The 21,513-nt window shown below is 48.1% G+C and overlaps 1 protein-coding gene across 3 annotated transcripts in view; it reads right to left on the bottom strand.

Annotated features, from left to right (window-relative positions):
- Nucleotides 1–21,513, bottom strand: part of UBN2 (ubinuclein 2) — a 647,497-nt gene that overhangs the window by 397,878 nt on the left and 228,106 nt on the right. For all 3 annotated transcript variants that reach the window (XM_078640321.1, XM_078640331.1, XM_078640327.1), the window contains one exon: nucleotides 12,733–12,862. In XM_078640321.1, the coding sequence (XP_078496447.1) occupies nucleotides 12,733–12,862 (130 nt within the window). The remainder of the gene's footprint in view (nucleotides 1–12,732; nucleotides 12,863–21,513) is intronic.

Here is a 21,513-nt window from a genome sequence, read left to right as displayed (position 1 = left end):
TGGTATCCCAGCTGGAAGTATCCATTAAAAACACACTCGATACAATTATTCCAGAAACAAATGTAAATGTAAAAACCATTGCAGCGCCTTGGTTTACGGATGATCTAAAAAAAGAAAAAATGGTCAGCAGATCAGCGGAACGATTGTGGAGGAAAACCAGAACACTGGAAAACCGTAAGAACTATAAAATGGCACACTCTAATTACTTAAAAAATATAAAAGCAGCAAAAAACGCTCTATCTAACCCAAAGAATAAATAAAGCGGTTCACTCCAGTAAAGAGCTTTACAAAATACTGAAAGAATTCACTACCCCTCAGGTGGAACAATCAGTATTTAACCCCACCTTGGAGTGGATCAACTCGCTGTCGTCTTATTTGGACAATAAAATAAAACTGATCTATTCCACATTTCCAGCTACCAGTCAAGATGCACCCCACTATAGTGAGGCACCCCCACTCCATTTCACTATTACTGAAACCACAGGAATACCGCTTCTTACAGAATTGAGCCCACTACGACTACTGAAGTGCTAGAAGCTCTCAGGAAAATTAAATCGGGCTCCCCCACTGATCTGCTATCTCGACGGAAGTGCAATGAGATACTCCCTCTACTGGCCAACTCTCTCACTAACATCTTTAATACCTCCTTTGAGCAAGCATCTATACCCAGTAGTTGGAAGCAGGCTCAGGTCAAACCAATTCTCAAAAAGCCCACGAGTGACCCCACTATCCAACTACAGACCTATCTCTCTACTGCCCTACTTTGGGAAGGTAATGGAACATTTAGTGAACAAACGCATTACCAGCTACATTGAAACACATGCGCTCCTTGACCCCTCTCAGTCGGGTTTCCGTGCTGCCCACGGAACCGAAACAGCAGTAATTGAGATAGTCGACAATATCCGACTTACTCTAGATAAAGGCGAGTCCGCAGTTCTAATCCTATTGGACCTATCGGCTGCCTTTGACACCATATCCCACAGCATTCTCAAACATCGGCTGTGGGAGATTGGTGTCAGAGGCAAGGCCCTATCCTGGTTTGAGAACTATCTCGCGGACCGCCTTACTTACATCAAGGTCAACATTCTTGTATCCAGTAGTACACCTCTTACCGTGGGAGTTCCACAGGGGTTAATTCTCAGCCCCATGTTATTTAACCTATACCTCACTCCACTGGCAAATATCATAAAATCATATGGTTTTACAACAGTGTCATATGCCGACGACACTCAGGTGCTCATCACCTGCAGCTCTGACTTCCTTGAAACCAGTACCAGATTCAAACAGTGCATGATCAACATCAGCAAATGGATGTGTGAAAATAACCTCCAACTTAATTACAGCAAAACAGAAATCATACTGTTTGGTAAGGCCAAGAAAGTCTGGTCACAGGATTGGTGGCCCCGAGAATTAGGACCTGGCCCTGAACCTAAAGAGGTGGTACGCGACCTGGAAATCATGATTGACAGCGCTCTCTCTATGAAAACACACATCAATCAAGTATCAGGTGTCTGCTACGGGATCCTGCATAAACTGCGAAAAAAATTTAAATGGCTACCTCTTGAAACCAGAAAGCCGCTGGTTCAAGGCTTAATCATAAGCCGCTTAGACTACGGTAATGCTCTGTTTGTCGCCATCAATGAGTGTTTACTTACAAAATTACAAACTCTTCAGAATGTTGCCGCGAGACTGGTGTTGGGACTGCCCCCTAGGTCAGCCACCATACCCAGCCTCAAACAACTGCACTGGCTGCCTATCCGCCAGAGAAGCCAATTTAAAATCTTAAGTCTGACTCAAACTCCTCCATAGCACTGGGCCCACATACCTAGCAAACAAACTGGTCTGGAATCGCCCGTCGAGAGCTTTAAGATCTAGTTCCAAATCCCTCTTAGTTCAGCCACGGGCCCGGACATCGCGAAATGGAGGTCGGTCCTTTTCCTACATAGCTCCATTACTCTGGAACAAACTGCCCCATCATCTTCTGTCCCTTTCCAATCACCAGGCATTTCGTAAAAATCTAAAAACCTGGCTCTTCCCTAATTAACATCTCCACCTCAGTCCCCGTACTTCGTCAAGGATGCTGTTATTTCACTGCAAAGCGCCCTGAGACCTTTTTGGTGAATTGTGCGCTATACAAAAGCATTTGACTTATGACTTATGATGTCGTCGACGGGATCTTTTTTAGAGTAGCCGTCGACGAGGCGCCGACGATGGCAGAAGATGAAGACCCTGCCGTCGACGAGATAGGTCTAACAGTGACATAGACCATCGTCGGCGATGAAGACGCCGTCGACAATCATCTGTGGTTTAGGAGATGAAAAAGTTACTGTCGACGTGGATGTAGCGTTGACGGAGATCTTCGTCGACGAAGGAGTAGACGACGGCGTCGTCGACGACAGGGGCTGAATCCGAGGTAAAATCTTCTCGGATGTCTGAGGTAGCTTTTTGGTGGATCTTCTCGGGGCGGAGATGGACCACCTTTCTCCTTAACAGGTGGAGTAGCCTTAGATGTGGAAGGCCTCTCAGACCCCTTAGTTGGTAGTTGTTTCTTAGCAACTTTAGCCCGAGGAGAAGTTAACACCTCAGCAGCAGCTCTCTTCCTAGAGGCTGAAGTAGACCCAGAGGCAATACTGCCTACCTCAGAAGCAGGATAATCCGAATCCTTAAGCTTTTGTAGCCACAAAAGCAGGCGGCCCTCTCTGTCCCCGAGGGTCTTCTGAGGGAAGGTTCTACAGATCTTGCAGTCCTTTACTTAATGTTCAGGATAAAGGCAATAAATGCATTTCTTGTGGGGATCTTCTTTAAAAAGCCGGAGCTTACCACAAGAGTCACAAGGTCTGAATAAAGATTTCTTGGAAGACATCTTCAAAACACTAGATTCCAGAAGGAAAAAAGAGAAGTACTGAGCAGAGCTCAGGGAGACTCCGTTCACACGTGCAGTAGAAAATCTGAGAGCCTGAGCCTCTGGGGAGAACCTTCTGGTGGGTGCTGTCGCCTGATTGGCCTATACAAAATGACTAGGATAGTCATGAGTGTGGAAGTTTTTTCTCCTGTAGCTTAGGCTACTTTACTTCCTGGTTGGGAATTACTGTTCTTTCCTATGTTATTATGGCATATTATTGCTTTTTTATGTACCGTGGGACTCCGACTCCGATGACGGGGAATGATTCAGGCATGTGAATCTATGAAAGACACCCCTAATACTGAAGTACTAGACATCACTAGTGCAGATCTTCTCATGCAGATATGACCTCACATGTAATGTGTAATGCGCCCTGCCTTAGGGCTCTTAAGGTCTGCTGTAGAGGTGACTTGCATATAGTACATGCAGTTTAGGGGCATTGCACATAGGCAGTGCGCAACATTGTGTTTTCAGAAGGGCTTGCACCCTTTCAAGCATTCTACAATGGCAGTCTGCACGCGATTTTTGTATGGGTCCCTTAGGGTGGCATAAGGCATGCTGCAGCCCTTAGGGACCCTGCTTGGAAACCATGCCCTAGCCAGGAGTACCATTTACTAGGGACTTACAAGGGTGCTAAAGTCCTTGCCAACTGGGTTACAATTAGACATTTTGTTTTTATGGGAAAGAACACTGGCACTGGCGCCTGGTTAGCAGGCTTCAGCGCACTGTCAATCGAAAAACAAACATCTAGTAGTTTAAATAAGGGAAGTAGGAGGATATCTGCAAAGAAATAGAGCTTCTTAAAAGGAGCAAATATATAATGTTCAGGGTGTGCAGTTTCTGCTTTATGGGCGTGGATACTGCGTGTGTAGTCAGTGTGGATAGCTTGTCCCTCAAAACAGGGGCCACCATGTTTATGGGCCCACTGAAGAATGCATTCCATGTCCAGATAGTTAAATATCTTGGCAATCCGGGATCTCAGTGGTGACCCGAGCAGGGGCAAGGTGACAGTGCACAGTCAATCACAAAGAATGAAGACCGGAGTTTTGAAACTTTAAAATATTCATCTAAAATCAGCCAAACAACGAATTCCAAATTACTCACCTGTTATCAGGAGAGAACCCAGTGCTGCATCTTTTAGCCCAGCACTGAACCTGAAAAGTAATTTTAACCGTACTTACCAGTAACTTGAATTTCCTTCCATAGGAATCCATTGTCTGGTTTTCACCAGAAAAGATTCCAAGTGTCGATTTTCAAAAACTACAACTATTCCTTAAAAATCGCCTGTATGACAAACGCATTCTTTCAATCAGGCGATATACTAGTGCTGGATCCAGGATCCAACACCGAGTAAGAAAAAGTAACAATAACAGTACTTACCTGCTAAGTGAATTTCCCCCATAGGATAACATTGGTAGTTCTATGTGAAGAAGTTTCTAAGTGTCAACTTTTAAAATACAATAATATTCCTTAAAAATCACTACTGTAACCAAAACGCTTTTACTCAACTGTTTACAGGAGATTTCCCAGGACTGAATTTAGGATCCAGTCCTGTGGTTTGAAAAGTATTTAACTAAAGTAACTCATTCTGAGAAAGTATATTTTGATACCTTGTTGGTTCAACAATAAAAACAACCATATATTTTGATACAAAACAAGTGACCTAGAGTTCAGTTCTGAGTGAGTACAACAAATGCTTTGCACTGTCCTCTGATACTGCCTTACTGCTCGACCAAGCTACCACTTTAGAGAGTAAGGTTATATCTAACTTAAACCTCTGCCAAACCTCTGGGGACTGTGGACTCTGTGCACACTGTACCTTACTTCGGTCCAGTATATACAGAGCCACATTCTTACAAGTCCTGGGCCCATGACATCGTGAGACACTTTAAAAAATCGAACCGAAGATTACACCTCCTTAACCATCCCTCAGGGTCCACCAGGCAATCATCTAGCTGTTTCGCTCTGACAGCCATTACATGAACCATGGTTGCAGATTTCCTAAATCAATTTGCAATTAATTCACTTAGATGGATATAGGGTACATTTTAAGTTCTGTGCTTATTTACAAAGTTCTATGGCTGTCAGGATCTGGGCGACTGTGGTCTCTGAGGCACCAGGTGGGGTTCGACCTACTTTGGTCTGTTTGCCAAGTGGAGACTTTGCACGTTCCAGTGTCCTGATCCATATGAGTTTGTGGTGGGGTTTTATTCGATTTATCCCTACTCCACGGTTTCAGATAGGTTTGTGCACCCCCTGATATCAGTAGCTCAGTCTCTAGCAGTCTACTATGGGTGTCTCAAATAAGTTACTCAATAGTTTGACAACTGAGAAAGATGGTGAGAGTCTGGAGGGGTGGCAGTGGGTGGGGCAGAAAATGGAGTAACATTGTGCTAGGGCTTGTGGGGCTGAGCTCCCGTCCACGGCCTTCGCCAATTCTGGGCTACCCCTAGGGCACTAAAACCAGGGTGGATATCCTTAATCCAGGAAGTGCGTTACGCCAATTCTGCAGCTCAACCCTCCGCCTTGCTGTCTTGCAACGCATCAGACTGGGCCAACTGGGCGCCGCTGGGCCTCGCTTCTCAGTCCAGCTTACTGCAGCATGACCTAGGGTTCTCCACGCAGACATCAGCAAGATGTCCTCTTTCCGCCCAAGGGCATTCCACAGGGCTCTATGCACCCGGAGCCTGCTGCCATCTTTGGGGATGTTGTAGGAGGTGGACGTACAATAATAATAATAATCCACATTTGTAAAGCGCGAACAATCACCCGTAAGGGTCTCTAGCCACTGGGGGCCGTCAGGAAGATTAAGCAAGCCATTGCCCAGAGTCACATGATGGTGGACTAACCTGCCCCCGGAGCAGAGGATCGAACCGTGATCCCCAGATTCCAGCGTCAGTCGCCCTGGCCGCGGCGCCACACCACCAATATGATGGAAACTTATTGAAGTGATGCACCTTGCACTAATCCAGGTAAGCCTTATGATGATTTTAGTGGTCTTTGATAACCTTCAGGCTTCTCTTGAAAGAGCGTTAAGCACATTTAATCAAAAGTGTAAATTAGATGAAAGAGTACCACACAGTGTTTATGAAAAATAAGTATTTATTACACAACACAATCACTAACACACTGGTGTAGCTCCTAGCCAGAGATAACAATACAAAAGAAAATACTTAAACGAAATTAGGTAAGTAGCACAAATATACACTGGTATCCAGGGAGAGACCAAATCATATACAGGGGAGACCAAATTGTATACTAAAGTAGTGGAACGCGAACTGCAAGGAAGAATAGGACTTGGACCAGAGAACTCAGAGGAGCTGGGAGAACCAGGACCCACCAGCGGTAAGTACCCAGGAACCTCACAGAGGCCGTGTGCAGAGTGGAGACACAGCTGCATGCCTAATGGCAGTCTATGGAGAAGTCATGGATGCAGTTAAAACGTCTGAACCTCCAGTAGATGACAATGAAAGACATGGGAAGAAAGGTCTCTGGAGAAGTCTCTAAAGATGTCCAGTGGAATCTAAGGTGGATTCTTGAAGAGGACAACCTGCAAGCAGAGGGGACAGAGTCTATGACACTCGGAGGTGACTAGGAGGCACGGAAGCACAATGCCCACCCTTGATAGGGAGCTCAGGAGCTTGTCTTTGCAGGTGCCGGGACCAGGCAACTCTGAGAAAGACCAGGAGCTGTGCATGAGCGGTCCCACGTCAGATGTCGTGTCTAGGTGGTCAGTATCTGGCAGGAGCACCAACAAGCCGTGGTAATGAACTGCCATGGAAGAGGACAAGATGCAATAGTTGGGACCAGCAAGGTCCAAGGGCCTCACTAAGTGCAGGAGAATCAGAGCAGGCCCTGAGCAAGCAAGGGCACTCATCAAAGCATGAGAAGACCCTCAAGAGAAACCACAGGCCGAAGGCACAGGAGTCGCAAGAGAACCTCAGGCAGCTCACCAAAGATGGGGGCCCACGGTGCAAGGGATGCAATGAGGATGCTGATCTTCGAGGGATGAGGTGTTGGAGGCTAGAGCTTCTTTTAACCCAAAGATCTCGGGAGTGTAGAGCCAACAAGCCTTAGAAACTGCAAGTCAAAGCAGTGCACAGGTGTTTGGCCCCAGAGGGTCAGTAGGATCCTGTTCTTCAAATTGCAGGGAAGACAGGTCAGGGCTCTGGAGAGCCACAGAACCACCACCTGTGTTCGCGAGCCTCTGGAAGTCCATAGGACGACAGGAGCAGCAGACCGTTCAGCTTTGTTGCAGTGCCTGCAGATGCAGGGAGACTAACTCCTTCACTCAAAGGGAGATTTCTTCTTCGTAAGTTCTTGATGCCCACAGTCTTTTGAAGAACATGAGTGAAGCACACACAGACGAAGCATATGACTTGAAGATTTGCGAGAGCAGGAGCTGCAGGAGTCTTCCTTGTTGCAGTTGCAGTTCCTGTCGAAATCCAAGTGTACAGATGGTCGAAGAGTGTCTTGGTTGAGGTGAGTCTTGTTCCACAACGAATCTGAGGACCCACCCACCAGGGATGGGTGGCAGGGGGGGGGGGGGGGGGTAGGGCTGGGGGGTGACACCTTAAATGCCCAAGGAAAGGGTTGGAATGACTTGGGGATCCCCCCAAAGGATGGGCTGGACAGAGAGAAGGATACTCCCTTGTCTTTTGTCCAGTTTCTACTCAGAGCGGGAACCAGGGGTTCCTGAACTGGCTTAATGCAGTGTATGCAAGGAGGCCCCCAAATCTGCCCTTCAATGCAGTCTGGTGACGCTGGAATGTCTGGGAGGTGGACAGTAATTCTTTTGTCTGATAGCTATGTATAGGGGGAAGGAGGGAAAAGGGTTACCTGGTTTTCAATATTGACGTCTTTGGGCCCCCCTCCCAGAGTAAGTAAATAACTTGCGCTCAGTTGTCACGTTTCAAATCTATATAAACAGACACGGCGAAATCGCATGTATTATTTCTCTTGCAGAAGTAAAGACCTGCAATTGCTGTCTATTGCTTACAAATAGTCTTGGCCACACAATATTGAAAACCAGGTAACCCTTTTCCCTCCTTCCCCCTATACATAGCTATCAGACAAAAGAATTACACGCCATGAGCTAAATCATTTATAATGTATTTTATTGCAGATTGGCAACCACTTCTTGTTACATATTGCTGATGGTCACATCAAACCGGCATAATGCAGGTATGTGACCACTAACTTGTTCAGATAGAGAAAGAATTAGGGTTTTGGGAAGCACCTTTTTAATAAAAACTCAAACCCTTCTCCCCCCTTTTTGTCACTAACAGTCTGTTCGTGAGAAAGACTAACCCAGCCCTGATGAGAGTGCAGCAATTGATTTAACCGGCACTCGAAACGCGTCAGCAGACAAAGGAACTCAACTCCTTGGTTAAATATTGCAAATACATCCCCTTATGTCCCTGATATCTCAGAGGAATTGATTTATCCTAAATATAAGGGTGCTATTTGTCTAATTTATCATTTTGTATGACAACTTTGTATTTCGTATTGTGTATATATTGATTGTTCTTTGTGACATTTCATTTGTTTGTATTGATGTTTGATTATTACGAGTTTATTTGTAATTGTATGTCAAAACACATTTTCACGTTGTTCATTTTCACTGTGTAAGTACTAATGTGGTATTTCGTTTAGTTGACTATGTGTTCTTTTTGTGATCAAAGATATTAATAAAAAAAAAAATAATGAAATAAAAGGCAGAAATTACTGCTAAGGTAAACGTATTTGTTTGCGTTCATCTTACTTCATATGAATAAGTGTTGTGAAGTCACTAGAGGCATAGGTAATTTTTTTCTTATGTAGGATACCTGGATTCAGCACTGGGACATTTCCTGTAAACAGGTAAGTAATTACGTTTTAGTTATTCGCATGATTTTTTAAAGAATATCTTTAGATTTCAAAACTCCATAAACTTTTTGGAAGAAAATTGTCAATGTTATTCTATAGAGGAAAAACAGGTTATCAGTTCACAGGTAAGTAACCGACTGTAGAAGTTAGGTTTCTGGGGTTAGACTCAGGGGTCCCCCAGGGTCAGTGATGCACTGTTGTTGCACCCTCATCGGCACTAGGGCGGCCGGGTGCAGAGTGTTGAGGCCCAAAGTTATCCAATGGGGGATAGGGGGCCTCCGGTTGGTAGCTGCTGGCAAGCAGGCCACTGTGTTGTGGAAGCAAAGCTCCTAGGGTTAAGGTCAGGGCAAATGGGGAAACAAAGGTGCACCCTCAGCGGCACTGGTGCGGCCGGGTGCAGAATGCTGTTTCGACATCGGGCACCCTGTTTTCTATGGAGAACCTGCAGTTTGCAAAAGCACAGCAGGCAGGGAGACAAAGGACTTCTGGGTGCGACCACCACTTGGAGAGCTAAGCTGGAAAGTTAAGTGTCGGTTAGGCACTGTCGGATTGGGCACAAACGGCTGTGGGGCATCAGATGCAGGGGTGCGTTTTGGGGGCGGATCGTTTTACCAGCTCCTGGTCGCAGTTAGGGGGGCCTTCTGGATTTAGGCAGCAGGCGTCGGCTGGAGGCATGAGGCAGGTCAGGGGTCGCCGGATCACGGGTCAGGATCAATGGGGTGAACTCCTCGTGGTGTTTTCCCGCTCGGGCCTGGTTCGGCGGGTGGAGAGTGGGCTGGATTTGTGGTCTCTGGCTGCTGCCAGAGATTGTAGTTGAACAAATCCGGTGTTCACAGGAGAAGCAGTCTTTGGAAGTGAAGGCAGGTAGGCCCTCTGGGGTTTTGAGGTTGCTGGCTGCAGGTTCACTGGGATTTCGCAGGAGCAGGTTCGAGGGGAGAGAGGCCGGTAGGGCTGGGGCCAAGTCAGTGGGCGTCTTCCTCTTGTTAGCTGGCTGCACGGTTGTCCGGCTGGATCTGCGGAAGCAAGGTACAGGGTACCCCCTAAAGAATAGATTTTGGGGCATTACAGGTATGTAATGGGCAGGGACAAATGGGTTCCTTCCCTGAGGTGGGTACCCCCCCCCCCCCTATAGTGCCACCCTCCAGTGGGAGAGGGCAGGAGCCTGTCCCTGGTTGACTAGGTCCCCCGTCTTCAAGAAGGCGGGGACTCAGTTGTGCTTCACCTCACCTCCCCCACCTGAGGGGTGTAGTTGGCAGAGGTGGGCACACCTCTTTCCCCAACTTGTTTTTCCCACCCAAAGTGGGGGAAGAAGCTGTGGGCACCAGTTGCTGAAAGCAGCAAACTGTCTGGGGAGGCTCACAAAGGCGGCATGCCTTTGAAGCTTCCCCTTCGTGAGCCCTGCCCATCCTGGGGGGGAGGCGGCTTGGCACCTCGTCCCAGGATGTCCATGGTTTCAGGCCCCCAAGAGCAGCAGGCTCTCGACCCAGGGGTCCAGAAACATGTCTGTTGGTGGCAGCCTAAGCGTCCACTCAGTCAGGTCACTAGGAGTTGGTTGAGTTTCAGGGGGCATCTCTAAGATGCCGCCTGTTGTGCATTTTACATTAAATCCAACACTGGCATCAGTGTGGGTTTAATGTGCTGAGAAGTTTGATACCAAACGTTCCAGTTCTCAGTGTAGCCATTATGGTGTTGGGGAGTTCGTAATGACAAACTCCCAGGACCATACACTCTTAATGGCAGTACTGCACTTACAGTGCCCAGTAATGGACTGGGCACTGTAGGGGTATAGGGGTACAGGGATCATGCACCTGTACCCTCACCACTGGCATAGGGCACCCAGCTAGAGGGGTGAATGATGTATGCCAGGGCAGTGGTTTGTGAGCGTGGCACACAGGGTTGTGTGCTATGTTGACTCTTCCCTTTGTTCTGCACCAAGACACGCAGCCTGCAAAGGCAGTGTGTGAGTGTCAGGGTACAGGGCCTCTAAGGGTGGCACAATAAGTGCTGCAGCCTTTAGAGGCCTTCTCTGGTCACAGTGCCCTGGGTACCTCTGGTACCATTTACCAGGGACTGACATGTGGCCAGAGAAGCCAATTGGGTTTAGGCTTCAATGAAATGTTAGGGAAGGAACATAGGCCCTGGGTACCTGATTAGCAGGAGCTCAGGGCACACTCAGTCAAACAACATCAGCAATTTAGCAAAAAGTGGGGGCATACCATGCAAGAATGAGGGCACTTTCTCACAGCACCTTGGTGAGGTTGGATTGGCTGGCAATATGGAACACCTCTATCGAAGCCATGAAAGGAGTGATTAGGTTGATGCAGTTGGTGAGGAGAGGCAGATAAGCCTAGGGGCCGTGTAGGGCCCTACTCTTCTCAAAAGGGGAGTCTACTTTGTCCCCAATCAGGAGAGTCCCGTCAAAAGGCATGTCCATTACGGACAACTGGCCATCACGTGAAAGACCGGTTGACTGCAGCCAAGCATGGTGGCAAATGGTGACACAGATGCCAATTGCCTACTCGATGGAATCAGTGGTGTTGAAGGCACAACAAATTATGAGGACTTGGCTGCATTATGAATCATATGTAGCCTGGGCAAGGAAAGTTTGGAGATCGGAAACACCTGGGAGTTGCAACAGCGCCCCAAGGGGCAGCTGGCACTAACAGATCGAAGAGCCAAGCGTTGGACGAGAAGACTCACTTTCCAAACTTCTCCACCCATTCTGACTCCCTATGACGTAGGTCGCCCGCTGGGCAGTGGCAATGTGCAATCTAGCAGCTGACAACAAAAACAAGGTAACTGTAAAAGCCCTGTTAAAAGGTAGGAGGGCCTCAGTGGATGTTTGCACTGGTTGGACAACTACTGTTAGGATAGTGGTTTTGACCTCCAAGGTGGGGAAGCTGGAGCTCAAGGACTTTGGCCGCCCTATGTATCACCATGGCTAAGAAGCACTCTTTTCAGTGGCAGGACCAGGTGGTGAAAGGAGCCCAGACTCAGGGGAAAGTATCAAGTCCACTAGCTTCCTGAAAGTTGTCCTAACAATTCTCCTGATGGTATGGCTGGCTAGCCTCATTTCCCACCTAGTAGTCATGGTCTGAAACCTTGCAACTTAGGGAATGCAGGGTGTACATTCATCTTTGGGAAGGGGCAGTTCCAGTAGAGGGAGTGGGGTCTCTATGGTGGCCAAGCAGAGATTATACTAGCACAGACTCTGCATCAGAGGACAATTGGGACCTATACTTCCATGTGTGATGGCATGGGAAGAAAGGAACTGAAGTCAGCTCACAGGAGTGGCGCCTATATAGGTTCCACACGTCATTTCCAGAGCAGAATAGCATCAGTGCTGAGCTGCACGGCACCAACTGCCGGTGGGCAGAGGTACTGCTGAAAAGTTTCCAGATCCATTCTGACACCTGAGGAACTTTCAAAAGTTAAGGAATCTGCAGATAAAAGTGTCTATCAGAAACCAGCAGGTTAAAAACAAAGTCCCATTGCATAGAAAATGAAGGTAAAATCAGACTGTCATGTACAGGTAACATTTATGTTCCATTACAGAGTCAGAGTCCCATCACACAGCTAAACTCCAAACCTAGACAGGAAGTGGCACCTACCTACAATATGGCCGGGCCAACACCATAGATTCTCATCAAGAAATCAAAGATCTACCATGCACACAGAAGGCAACATCCCCTCACACACCCCTAAAAACGCTTCTTCAAATGCTAGAATTGTTGACAGGCTGTATTCTTCCTTACATGCATGAGCCAAGCAAGTTAATGTTGAGCTCATGCCAGACCCTAGAGAGAGGACGTTGTCCTGGTTAGCTGCCTGTGATGTACATGCATTAGAGATACTTATTAAGGGAGAGTACTACACTGCAGGATGTGGTGTTTCTTACTTGAACATGAGCAATTTTAAGCCTTAAACAAGAATCCACCCTACGGAGATATGGTGTATCGTACCTGAACATTGAGGTGGAGTTTCTTCAGACGCTTAATCAGGGAATCCTTATTGCATGGGACAAAGGCCTCGATGTGGGAGTACACCCCGCTGCGGATGCTGGGGCTCAGCTCCTGCAACTGGAGCTCTATGCTGGAGACAGAAAATATGTAGTAGTTTATTAAAAATTCTCTAAAGCCATTTGCAGACAAATATTTGCTACATCTTCCGAAGCATCAATTCAAACATAAGGCAGCTGTAAGACAACCCAAATGTTTTAGATAGGCCCACATAAGGAAACTTTTCTGACCTAAAATTAATAATTCTCTGTTCAGAGATCATGATCATAGAAAACTTCCTGTTAACCCAAGCAGAATTATTCTACCAGTCGTAATATGAGGGTCCCATGTCTCAGAACCACACCCAAAAGCTCCAATTGCAACGACAACTGTGAATCCTTTTAGTAAAAACAAGGGTGGGGAGAATAGTTGTATTTTTAGGTTCAGGTGAAATGACACCACCAAGGGCAGAATGAAGACTTGCAGGTGAACACAAAATAAGACCTCAACATCATTCTCCCAAGTTCATGGGCCGTGACCCAGGACAGGAGACATGCCTCTGGACACCAAATAGTGCCAAAAAAGGTACAGAGTTCCTCGGTGACGAGTTGGCCACCTGGTGTGTACTCAAGGTAGTGAGGAGGTGGGGAATACCTCCTGTTGGAACTAGGACCCTCACACACCCAGCAAGCTAGGTGTCATGCTTCATCATATGGGTCTGCTCCTCGTCGAGCCGTCGCTGCATTGCTAGACGGGCACCCATGAAGAGGCTCTTATTCTGAGATCTTTTGTTCCTTGCCGTATAGGTGCCGTGGGTGTGAGGGGCCTAGAGAAGTGTAGATGTGGTGTGTAGATTAATACAGGTAAGGGAATCCTTTGTGATTATTTTTTATTCTGAAAAGGTCCCAACCTGACTAAAAAAGGAAAGAGGGGGGGGTCGACTGTTTTTTTTTTAATGTGACAAATAATTTGCTCTACCCACAGATGGTTGACCATCTGGGGGTAGAGCGAATTATTTGCCAAAGACAATGGGTCTCGCTGGAGCATTGGTTATTGGCTTTATCTATGTCTTAACCATGCTGTACAGCAAAGTGACAGATCAAAGACTCTGCACCGCCTTATTTTACTGTCTATCTGAATGTTTACTTGTATCTTATCAGCACATGACTGTTATCCTATTATGCTACCGTTTACTATACTGTACCCAAGTATTATGTCTAGTCACCCTCCTGTTGCCCACTCCCCCCTGTGAAGCGCTCTGATATCTGTAAAGATCTTGTTCGCGCTATATAAAACTTTGAATAAATAAAGTGCATGCAACAGTGCTGAAAGACAGAAAAAAAGTGCTATGATGCAGTCAGCACTGGCAGCCACATCGTGTTGTTCCTTCAGGGGGTTGGGGTCAAGAAACAATGACAAAGCGGGAGAGTGTAGGAGGGATGGGTGAAGCAGCAGCAGCAACACAGCGGGAGGAAGATTGTAGGTTATCTGCTTCTTTCTGAGCACTGACATTATGTCGGTAAATACGGTATCACAAGCATTAGCAAAGCCAACAATTTTTGTCTATGCAAAATCTATTGGCTTTGTCAATTTCTTTTTAAAATGTTGCACAGCAGTTGACCTGCTTTGAAACAGGACTTAAGTTTTCTTTTAAAAAGCGCTATGATGTGGCCAGCATTATCCGCATCATATCCCTTTTTTTAAAAAAACAAAAAAACTTTAAGCCTTGGTGTAAAGCTGCTCAACTGTCGTGCAACATGTAAAAACACATTGACACAGCCAACAGATTTCTCTGAGGCGAAACCTTTTGGTGGTGCCAATGGTTTTTGCTGTTGCTTTCTAGGCAGGGTCTGCAAACTCGTTGCTGTCATCTGGGCAGTGAGATATCACTTCCAGATCAGTACAGATTGCGCCAACGACAGCGAGGTTAGTCGCCTTCATAAAGAGCGCGTAATCCGATTGAGGCGTGATTTATGCCAGGCATGGGCAGTGGTTGGATGGGGTTCCACTGCAAGGCCTCACTCAGCACATGCATAAAAAAGTAAACATGCACAAGAGTGGTGAACAAATGGCAGGGCAAAGTCTAACTCGCCTCTGCTTTGCCAGAGCCTCTTTGTCTGAAAGTTTTCTAATTAATATTTTTCAATAAAACTGAAGACCCAAGATATGTTATGTGATTCCTAGATTTTCACTTTTGAATAGATCATTTTATTTGGCATTGATGTGAGTAAATATATTCAGCTTTTTTGACTAGCTGCCCTGGGAATACTGTCTGATGTGGAGTACATGCAGGAGGTGTACTGCGTGGAGCATCTGTACAGGTGATGCTGTGCTTTGAATTCATATGCATGAAGGGGGAGTGGGGTGGGGAGTACATTTTTAAAAAAAGTACCATCAAAAGCATGCGGCTCCAGTGAGTGGAAGGAGAATGACTACCAGAAGCAGTACTTGGTCCAGACTCCAAAGTATGACAACGGAGGAGAGGATGCGCTGAACAGCATGGAGCCATGCGGGAGACAGTAAGTAAAGGTAAGTAATGGGCGGGCTCCAAGTCACTTTGAAGGTTTTTAAAAAAAAATACAAGAGAATTAACAAGCGCTGTGCAGGTGAAACCTACAAATATAGCCTTGTAAGTGTGCATATGAGGCTTGGAAACACAGGAGTTCAAACAGACGGAACATGGAGCTTTAATCTCTACGCCCTCCATGACTCGCACAAGCAGTGGAAAGGCAGTGATGGGCTCAAAGTAAGCCCACTCAGCTCTAGACCCCTCTCCTTCAAGGCTCCTCCTTCCACTCACACATGGTATAAATATGTTCTAGGTTGGCTTATCCTGTAGCACATACTACAATACATTACATTACTTCAGAATCCTCAAGCCACTTTTCCAGCTTGACTGCTTTGGATGTAGATGAGTTAGAAGCCCATGCATTTTCCAAGCCAGAGGTCCTGCCCTGTAACCATTATTTGGCATACTCTGGTTAATTACTACAAGGGATGGCACTTGGTCTCATCTATAGCGGTTTCCTCAACTAGCCAAAAATGCCTAGTGCAAGCCCCACTTTCGGCTCCTACTAATGTCCCCGAAGCCTCCTCTGCAGATACAGACTCAAGGCTCCTCCAAGTCTGCCAGGGAGATAATGGGCAACCACATAATTCCAGCTTACATCTTAGCCAGGTCTGCTTGCACATATCTCTTGCACCCTCCCTTCCTCCAACAAGAAGCCTCACAAATGTGCCCAACACTCCCTTGACTGTGCCATTTAAGTGTATAAAATCTACAACTAGATACATAAAATATCTAAGTGTGTTAAAATAGGCAGAGCAGTCCAATTCATCCCTTAATTCAGTACAAGTTACTTAGTTTCTGTGCTACAGCGATGTTGTATAGAGAAAAGTGAAGATTCAGACTTAAGCTGAGAATGAGTACAAGGTATAATACATTCATGCACATTCACTTCCCAACAATGCTTCTGCATTTAACTACAGTGACAAGAAATCTATAAATAGTATGACACAATGTCAGTCTGCAACAACTGCAAATACTGTAGTACGTCTTTGCATTTCCAAATATTTAAACTTCGCAGTAGAGGTTCCAAAATGTCGGTTCGTTCTCTATATAACTAAAAAAAAAGGACAAATGGAGTTGTGACTGCTGTGCTTTTGAATTGAATGGACGAGGAAGAAGATTATTGCTGTTATAAACACTTGATGGATATGATACTAAGAAGTGAGACAATCCCAGCCTAAATCTTTTGAGGTAAAACATTTGGTTGCGTCGGATTTTAAGCAGGTATAGCTCAATTGTTGGGGTTGTACTTAATGGAAGATATGACTTAACAAGCTACTTCTCAATGTCAAGCTCCCACCTCTTTCCTACTATTAGTTTCAATAAGTCATCTTTTACCATGGTTTTATATGTGTGATTGATTGCTAACCGGTTGTCAAACAAATCCCTTCTGCCAATTCGGTGGAAATCTTCCCTAATATGGGTTAGCCAATTGATTTTGTGAACCCTGTCCAGTTTAAGATAGTCCACGAGTACAGCTAGTGTCATAGCTGCTTCTGGCCTAGCCCATACTGACAGCCATAACAGGGTTGGTGCCACCCTCGGTATATCACCCAAATACTGAAGACCTAGTTCTTCATGTACTAAAAAAAGGGGGAACAGAATTGGGAAGTGACTAGATTCTACAAAGGAATCTGTGTTCACTGATTTGCAATTGGGAGTTATCGCTGAATCCCCATTCCCCTGCACCATAGGTGACAAACAACACAGGTCTGTCTTTATAAATAGTAATGGCAGCTTTAAGGGGCATAGACCATAAACATGAAGTAAATTTGAACAGGAAAGTAATGGCTTATTCGTACTGTGTTACTCTCTCACTCCTCAGGTGTCCCCAGGGATCCTCAAATAGTTAAAGGAGTTTACACACTGAAGTGTGTTCCGCTGACCTGGAAATGTGTCAACCTACTCTAGGGGTGACCACAGACCACGGTATATGATTTAGGTGCATTTGTGGTTAGGCCCAGGTCAGACAGACATTTTTCAAGTGTCTAGGAGTTTTTAGAGTCTCAAACCATCCTGGCTACGAGAAGGCAGTCGTTTGCGTATGTAAGAACTGGTATCTGGTAGTTTCCTGCCCCAGGTGGATCGGCAGCAACACACAACAATTGGACATCAAGATCACTGATTTAGATACTGAAAAGAAATGGTGCCAAACGGACTCCTAACCAACCGCTTTTTTGATCTGGATGTACAGGGTGCAGTCCCCCACCAAGTCCAAATCTGATACAACCCTCAACATCTGTGCAGCTGAGAAAGTAGGTAAACAATACGTGGATTAACACCCTCACTTACTAGCATATTCCATAATTTTGATCTTATAAGGATATCAAATGCTGCACTCAGATCCATAACCACACGTTACTACTTGTGTAACGATATATCTGTAAGAGACAGTTAGTGATAGATTCTTTACCTTAGAATATCCCCAGGCTTCAGACTGGATCCGGAAATTTTTGTGTAGCAATACCCCTGCGCGTCGGTAGGCGTCGTCCGCGGCCGTCGTCGGCGTCGTTAGCGCCGGAATGACGTCGGAGTACTTAGACGCCGCCCATGCGCGCTGACGTCAGTTCTGATACACAGCTTTTCCGCGTCAGATACGCAGAGCCATGATAGAACCAACACTGGTGCCAGGAAACTAGGGCCCTGAAAGGGGATGACCTTAACCCTAGATATTGGTTTGCAGAACGGGGAGGATGGGTGGGTCGGTAAGGAATCTATCACTAACTAATGTCTCTTACAGATATATCGTTACACAAGTAGTAACTTGTGCATCTGAAAGACACGTTAGTGATAGATTCCTTACCTTAGAATAGATCCCCCAGCAATACCAACCCCGGTGGTGGGTCTGCGAACCAATAATCACACCAGAAAGTCCTGGAGGACGGAACGGCCAAAGAAGCCATCCCTCCGGACTTGACTGTCCAGGCAGTAGTGTCGTGCGAACGTGTGCAACGAGGCCCACGTAGCTGCCTGGCAAATGTCCTGCAAGGGCACTCCCCGGCCCAGGGCAGTTGTAGTTGCCGTGGCCAGAGTGGAATGAGCCCTCAATCCAACAGGGGGCTCTTTCTTAGCCATGGAGTAACATTCCTGGATACACAAGATGATCCACCGGGAGATGGTCCGCTTGTGTACCGCCTTCCCCTTCTTATCGCCCACGTAACCAACAAAGAGTTGGTCATCCACCGGGAACTGGCGCGTGCAATCCAAGTAAAATGAAAGCGCACGTTTTGGGTCCAGACGGTGGAGCCGCTCTTCCTCTTTAGAGGGATGCGGAGGCGGAAAGAAGGTTGGCAAGGTGATGGACTGCCCGATGTGGAAGGCTGAGACAACCTTGGGCAGGAAAGATGGCTTGGTACGCAACACAACCTTGTCCGGATGGATAGAAAGGAAAGGTGGAGTACAAGAAAGGGCCTGGAGCTCACTCACTCTCCTGGCAGAGGTGATTGGAACCAGGAAAGCAGTCTTCAGAGTCAGAAGGCGAAGAGGACAGTTGTGAAGTGGCTCAAAGGGAGCGCACAACAGGAAAGCAAGAACAAGGTTCAAGTCCCACTGGGGCATCACGAAGGGAACAGGAGGGAACATGTGTGTGATGCCCTTAAGAAATCTATTTACAATAGGGGACTTGAACAGGGAAGGCTGCTCAGGCAGCCTCAAGAAGGCAGAAAGGGCAGAAAGGTAGCCCTTGACAGTGCCCAGAGCAGAGCCCTGCTGGGCAAGAGACAGAAGAGGAGAACCTCAGAAAGGGGTGCAGAGAGCGGGTCCACAGCCTTTGCTGTGCACCATGCCACAAATCTGTTCCACCTGCAGGCGTATACCGACTTTGTGGAGGGACACCTGGCTGCCAAAATGACATTAAAGACTTCGGGAGGCAAGTCAAATGGCCTCAACTGTCGCCGCTCAATCTCCAAGCTTGTAGGTGGAGACTGGACAGGTTCTGGTGGAGGACCGTCCCCTGCTGCTGCGACAGAAGGTCCTCCCGAAGAGGCAGACGAATCGGGGGATCGACTGAGATGCTGAGTAGCTCGGGATACCAGTATCTTCGTGCCCAGTCCGGAGCCACAAGGATAACCTGGGCCCGGTCGCGCCTGATCTTTTTCAGCACTCTGGGCAGAAGTGGTATAGGCGTACAATAGACCGCAACTCCACTCGCGAGGAAAAGAGTCTCCGAGCGAGCGCCGCCTTGGAAATTCCAACGCGCAGAACTGATGACATTACGCGTTCTCTTCGGTGGCGAATAGATCTAACCAAGGCTCTCCCCACTGCTGAAAGAGGCCTTGCGCCACGTCCGAGTTCAGACGCCATTCGTGATCCATCATGCACCGACGGCCGAGTTCGTCCGCCCTGGCATTCAGAGAATCTGCCAGGTGTTGGAACCACCAGGGTCACGCCCTGACGTTCCAGCCACTGCCAGAGGCGCAGAGCCTCCTGGCATAGGGTCCACGACCCCACCCCGCCCTGTTTGTTGCAGTACCACATGGCGGTGGTGTTGTCCGTGAACACCTGCACTACACTCCCCCGGACAGAGGGGAGGAATGCCTTCAGTGCTAGACGAATCGCCCATAACTCCAACAGGTTGATGTGGAGCCGGGCCTCCGCCGGAGACCAGAGTCCTTTGATCTCCGCCTCTCCCATGTGGCCACCCCAGCCCTGGAGGGACGCGTCCGTCACAACTACGTGCTCCGGGTGGGGTAGGGAGAGGGATCTGCCACTGACCCAATCGCGGTCCGTGAGTCACCACTGCAACTGTCTTGCAGTGCCCTCCGAGATCAAGACATGGTCGGACAAGTTGCCCTGATGCTGGGCCCACTGAAACTTCAGGTCCCACTGCAGAGCCCGCATCCGCCACCGGGCGTGACGCACTAGAAGGATGCAGGCGGCCATCAGTCCCAGAAGCCGCAGCGTCAACCTGACCGAGGCTCGGGATAAGGGCTGAAAGATTGGAATCAGAGCCTGAATATCCCGAACCTGCTGTTCGGGAGGGTAAACCCGAAACTGCGCCGAGTCCAGAACCGCTCCGATGAAGAGGAGCTTCTGAGAGGGACACAGGTGCGACTTCGGCACATTGATGGAGAACCCTAGCAAGTGCAGGAGGTCGGCCGTAGTCTGGAGGTGGCTGACGACTGTCCGGGGCGAGCCCGCCTTCAACAACCAGTCGTCGAGGTAGGGGAAGACTGACACCCCTAACCTGCGCAGATGAGCTGCGACCACCGCCATCACCTTCGTGAACACCCGTGGGGCGCTGGTAAGGCCGAAGGGGAGCACGGTAAACTGAAAATGCTCGTGGCCTACCGTGAACCGCAGGTAACGCCGGTGGGCCGGCAGGACGGGGATGTGAAAATAAGCGTCCTGCAAGTCCAACGCTACCATCCAGTCTCCGGGGTCCAGGGCAGCTAAGACCTGAGCCAAGGTCAGCATCTTGAACTTCTCTTGTCGGAGGAAGCCGTTGACGTTCCGTAGATCCAAGATAGGGCACAGGCCCCCCTTGCCCTTCTTGGGCACCAGAAAGTAGTGGGAGTAACAACCACACCCTACTTCTGGCCCAGGAACGCGCTTGATGGCCCCCTTGGCCAAGAGGGCCGTGACTTCCTATTGCAGAAGTTGCAAGTGATCCCCCCGACACGTGGTGGAATTGCGGTGGCATGGCTGGAGGGGTCGCCTCGAAGGGGAGGGAGTAGCCCCTTCGGACGATTTGCAGCACCCACCTGTCCGACGTGACAGTGCGCCAGTGGGAGTGGTGATGGCAAACCCTGCCTCCCACAGGCGTCACATGGGCCTGAAAACTCAGACTAGGAAGGTTTTGCGGCAGGTGCTGCGGAGGGAGGTGTGGACTGGCCTCGCCGCTGACCCCGACCGCCACCACGGCGGTTTCCACGGCCGCCACCGCGCTGCTGGGCATTCTGCGGTGCGTGGCTGGCAGCACGTGTGGGGACGCCCCTTCCGTGGCCACGAAAGGAGCGAAAGGCACCCGATTGCTGGCGCGTGGCCCAAAGGCCTAAGGACTTGGCCGTAGCCCTGGAGTCCTTAAAGCGCTCCAGCGCATGGTCTGCCTTGTCGCCAAAAAGGCGACGGCCATCGAAAGGCATGTCCAGAAGAGTGGCCTGGAGATCGGCCGAAAAGTTGGCGGACCTCTACCAGGCGTGGCGTCTAACTGCCACCGTCGTTGCCATCGCTCTGCC

This window comes from Lissotriton helveticus, chromosome 1_1, assembly GCF_964261635.1.
Source record: "Lissotriton helveticus chromosome 1_1, aLisHel1.1, whole genome shotgun sequence".
Classification (NCBI taxonomy): Eukaryota; Metazoa; Chordata; class Amphibia; order Caudata; family Salamandridae; genus Lissotriton; species Lissotriton helveticus.
Note: the sequence above shows the minus strand (reverse complement) of the source record. Positions and strands in the feature narration are given on the sequence as shown.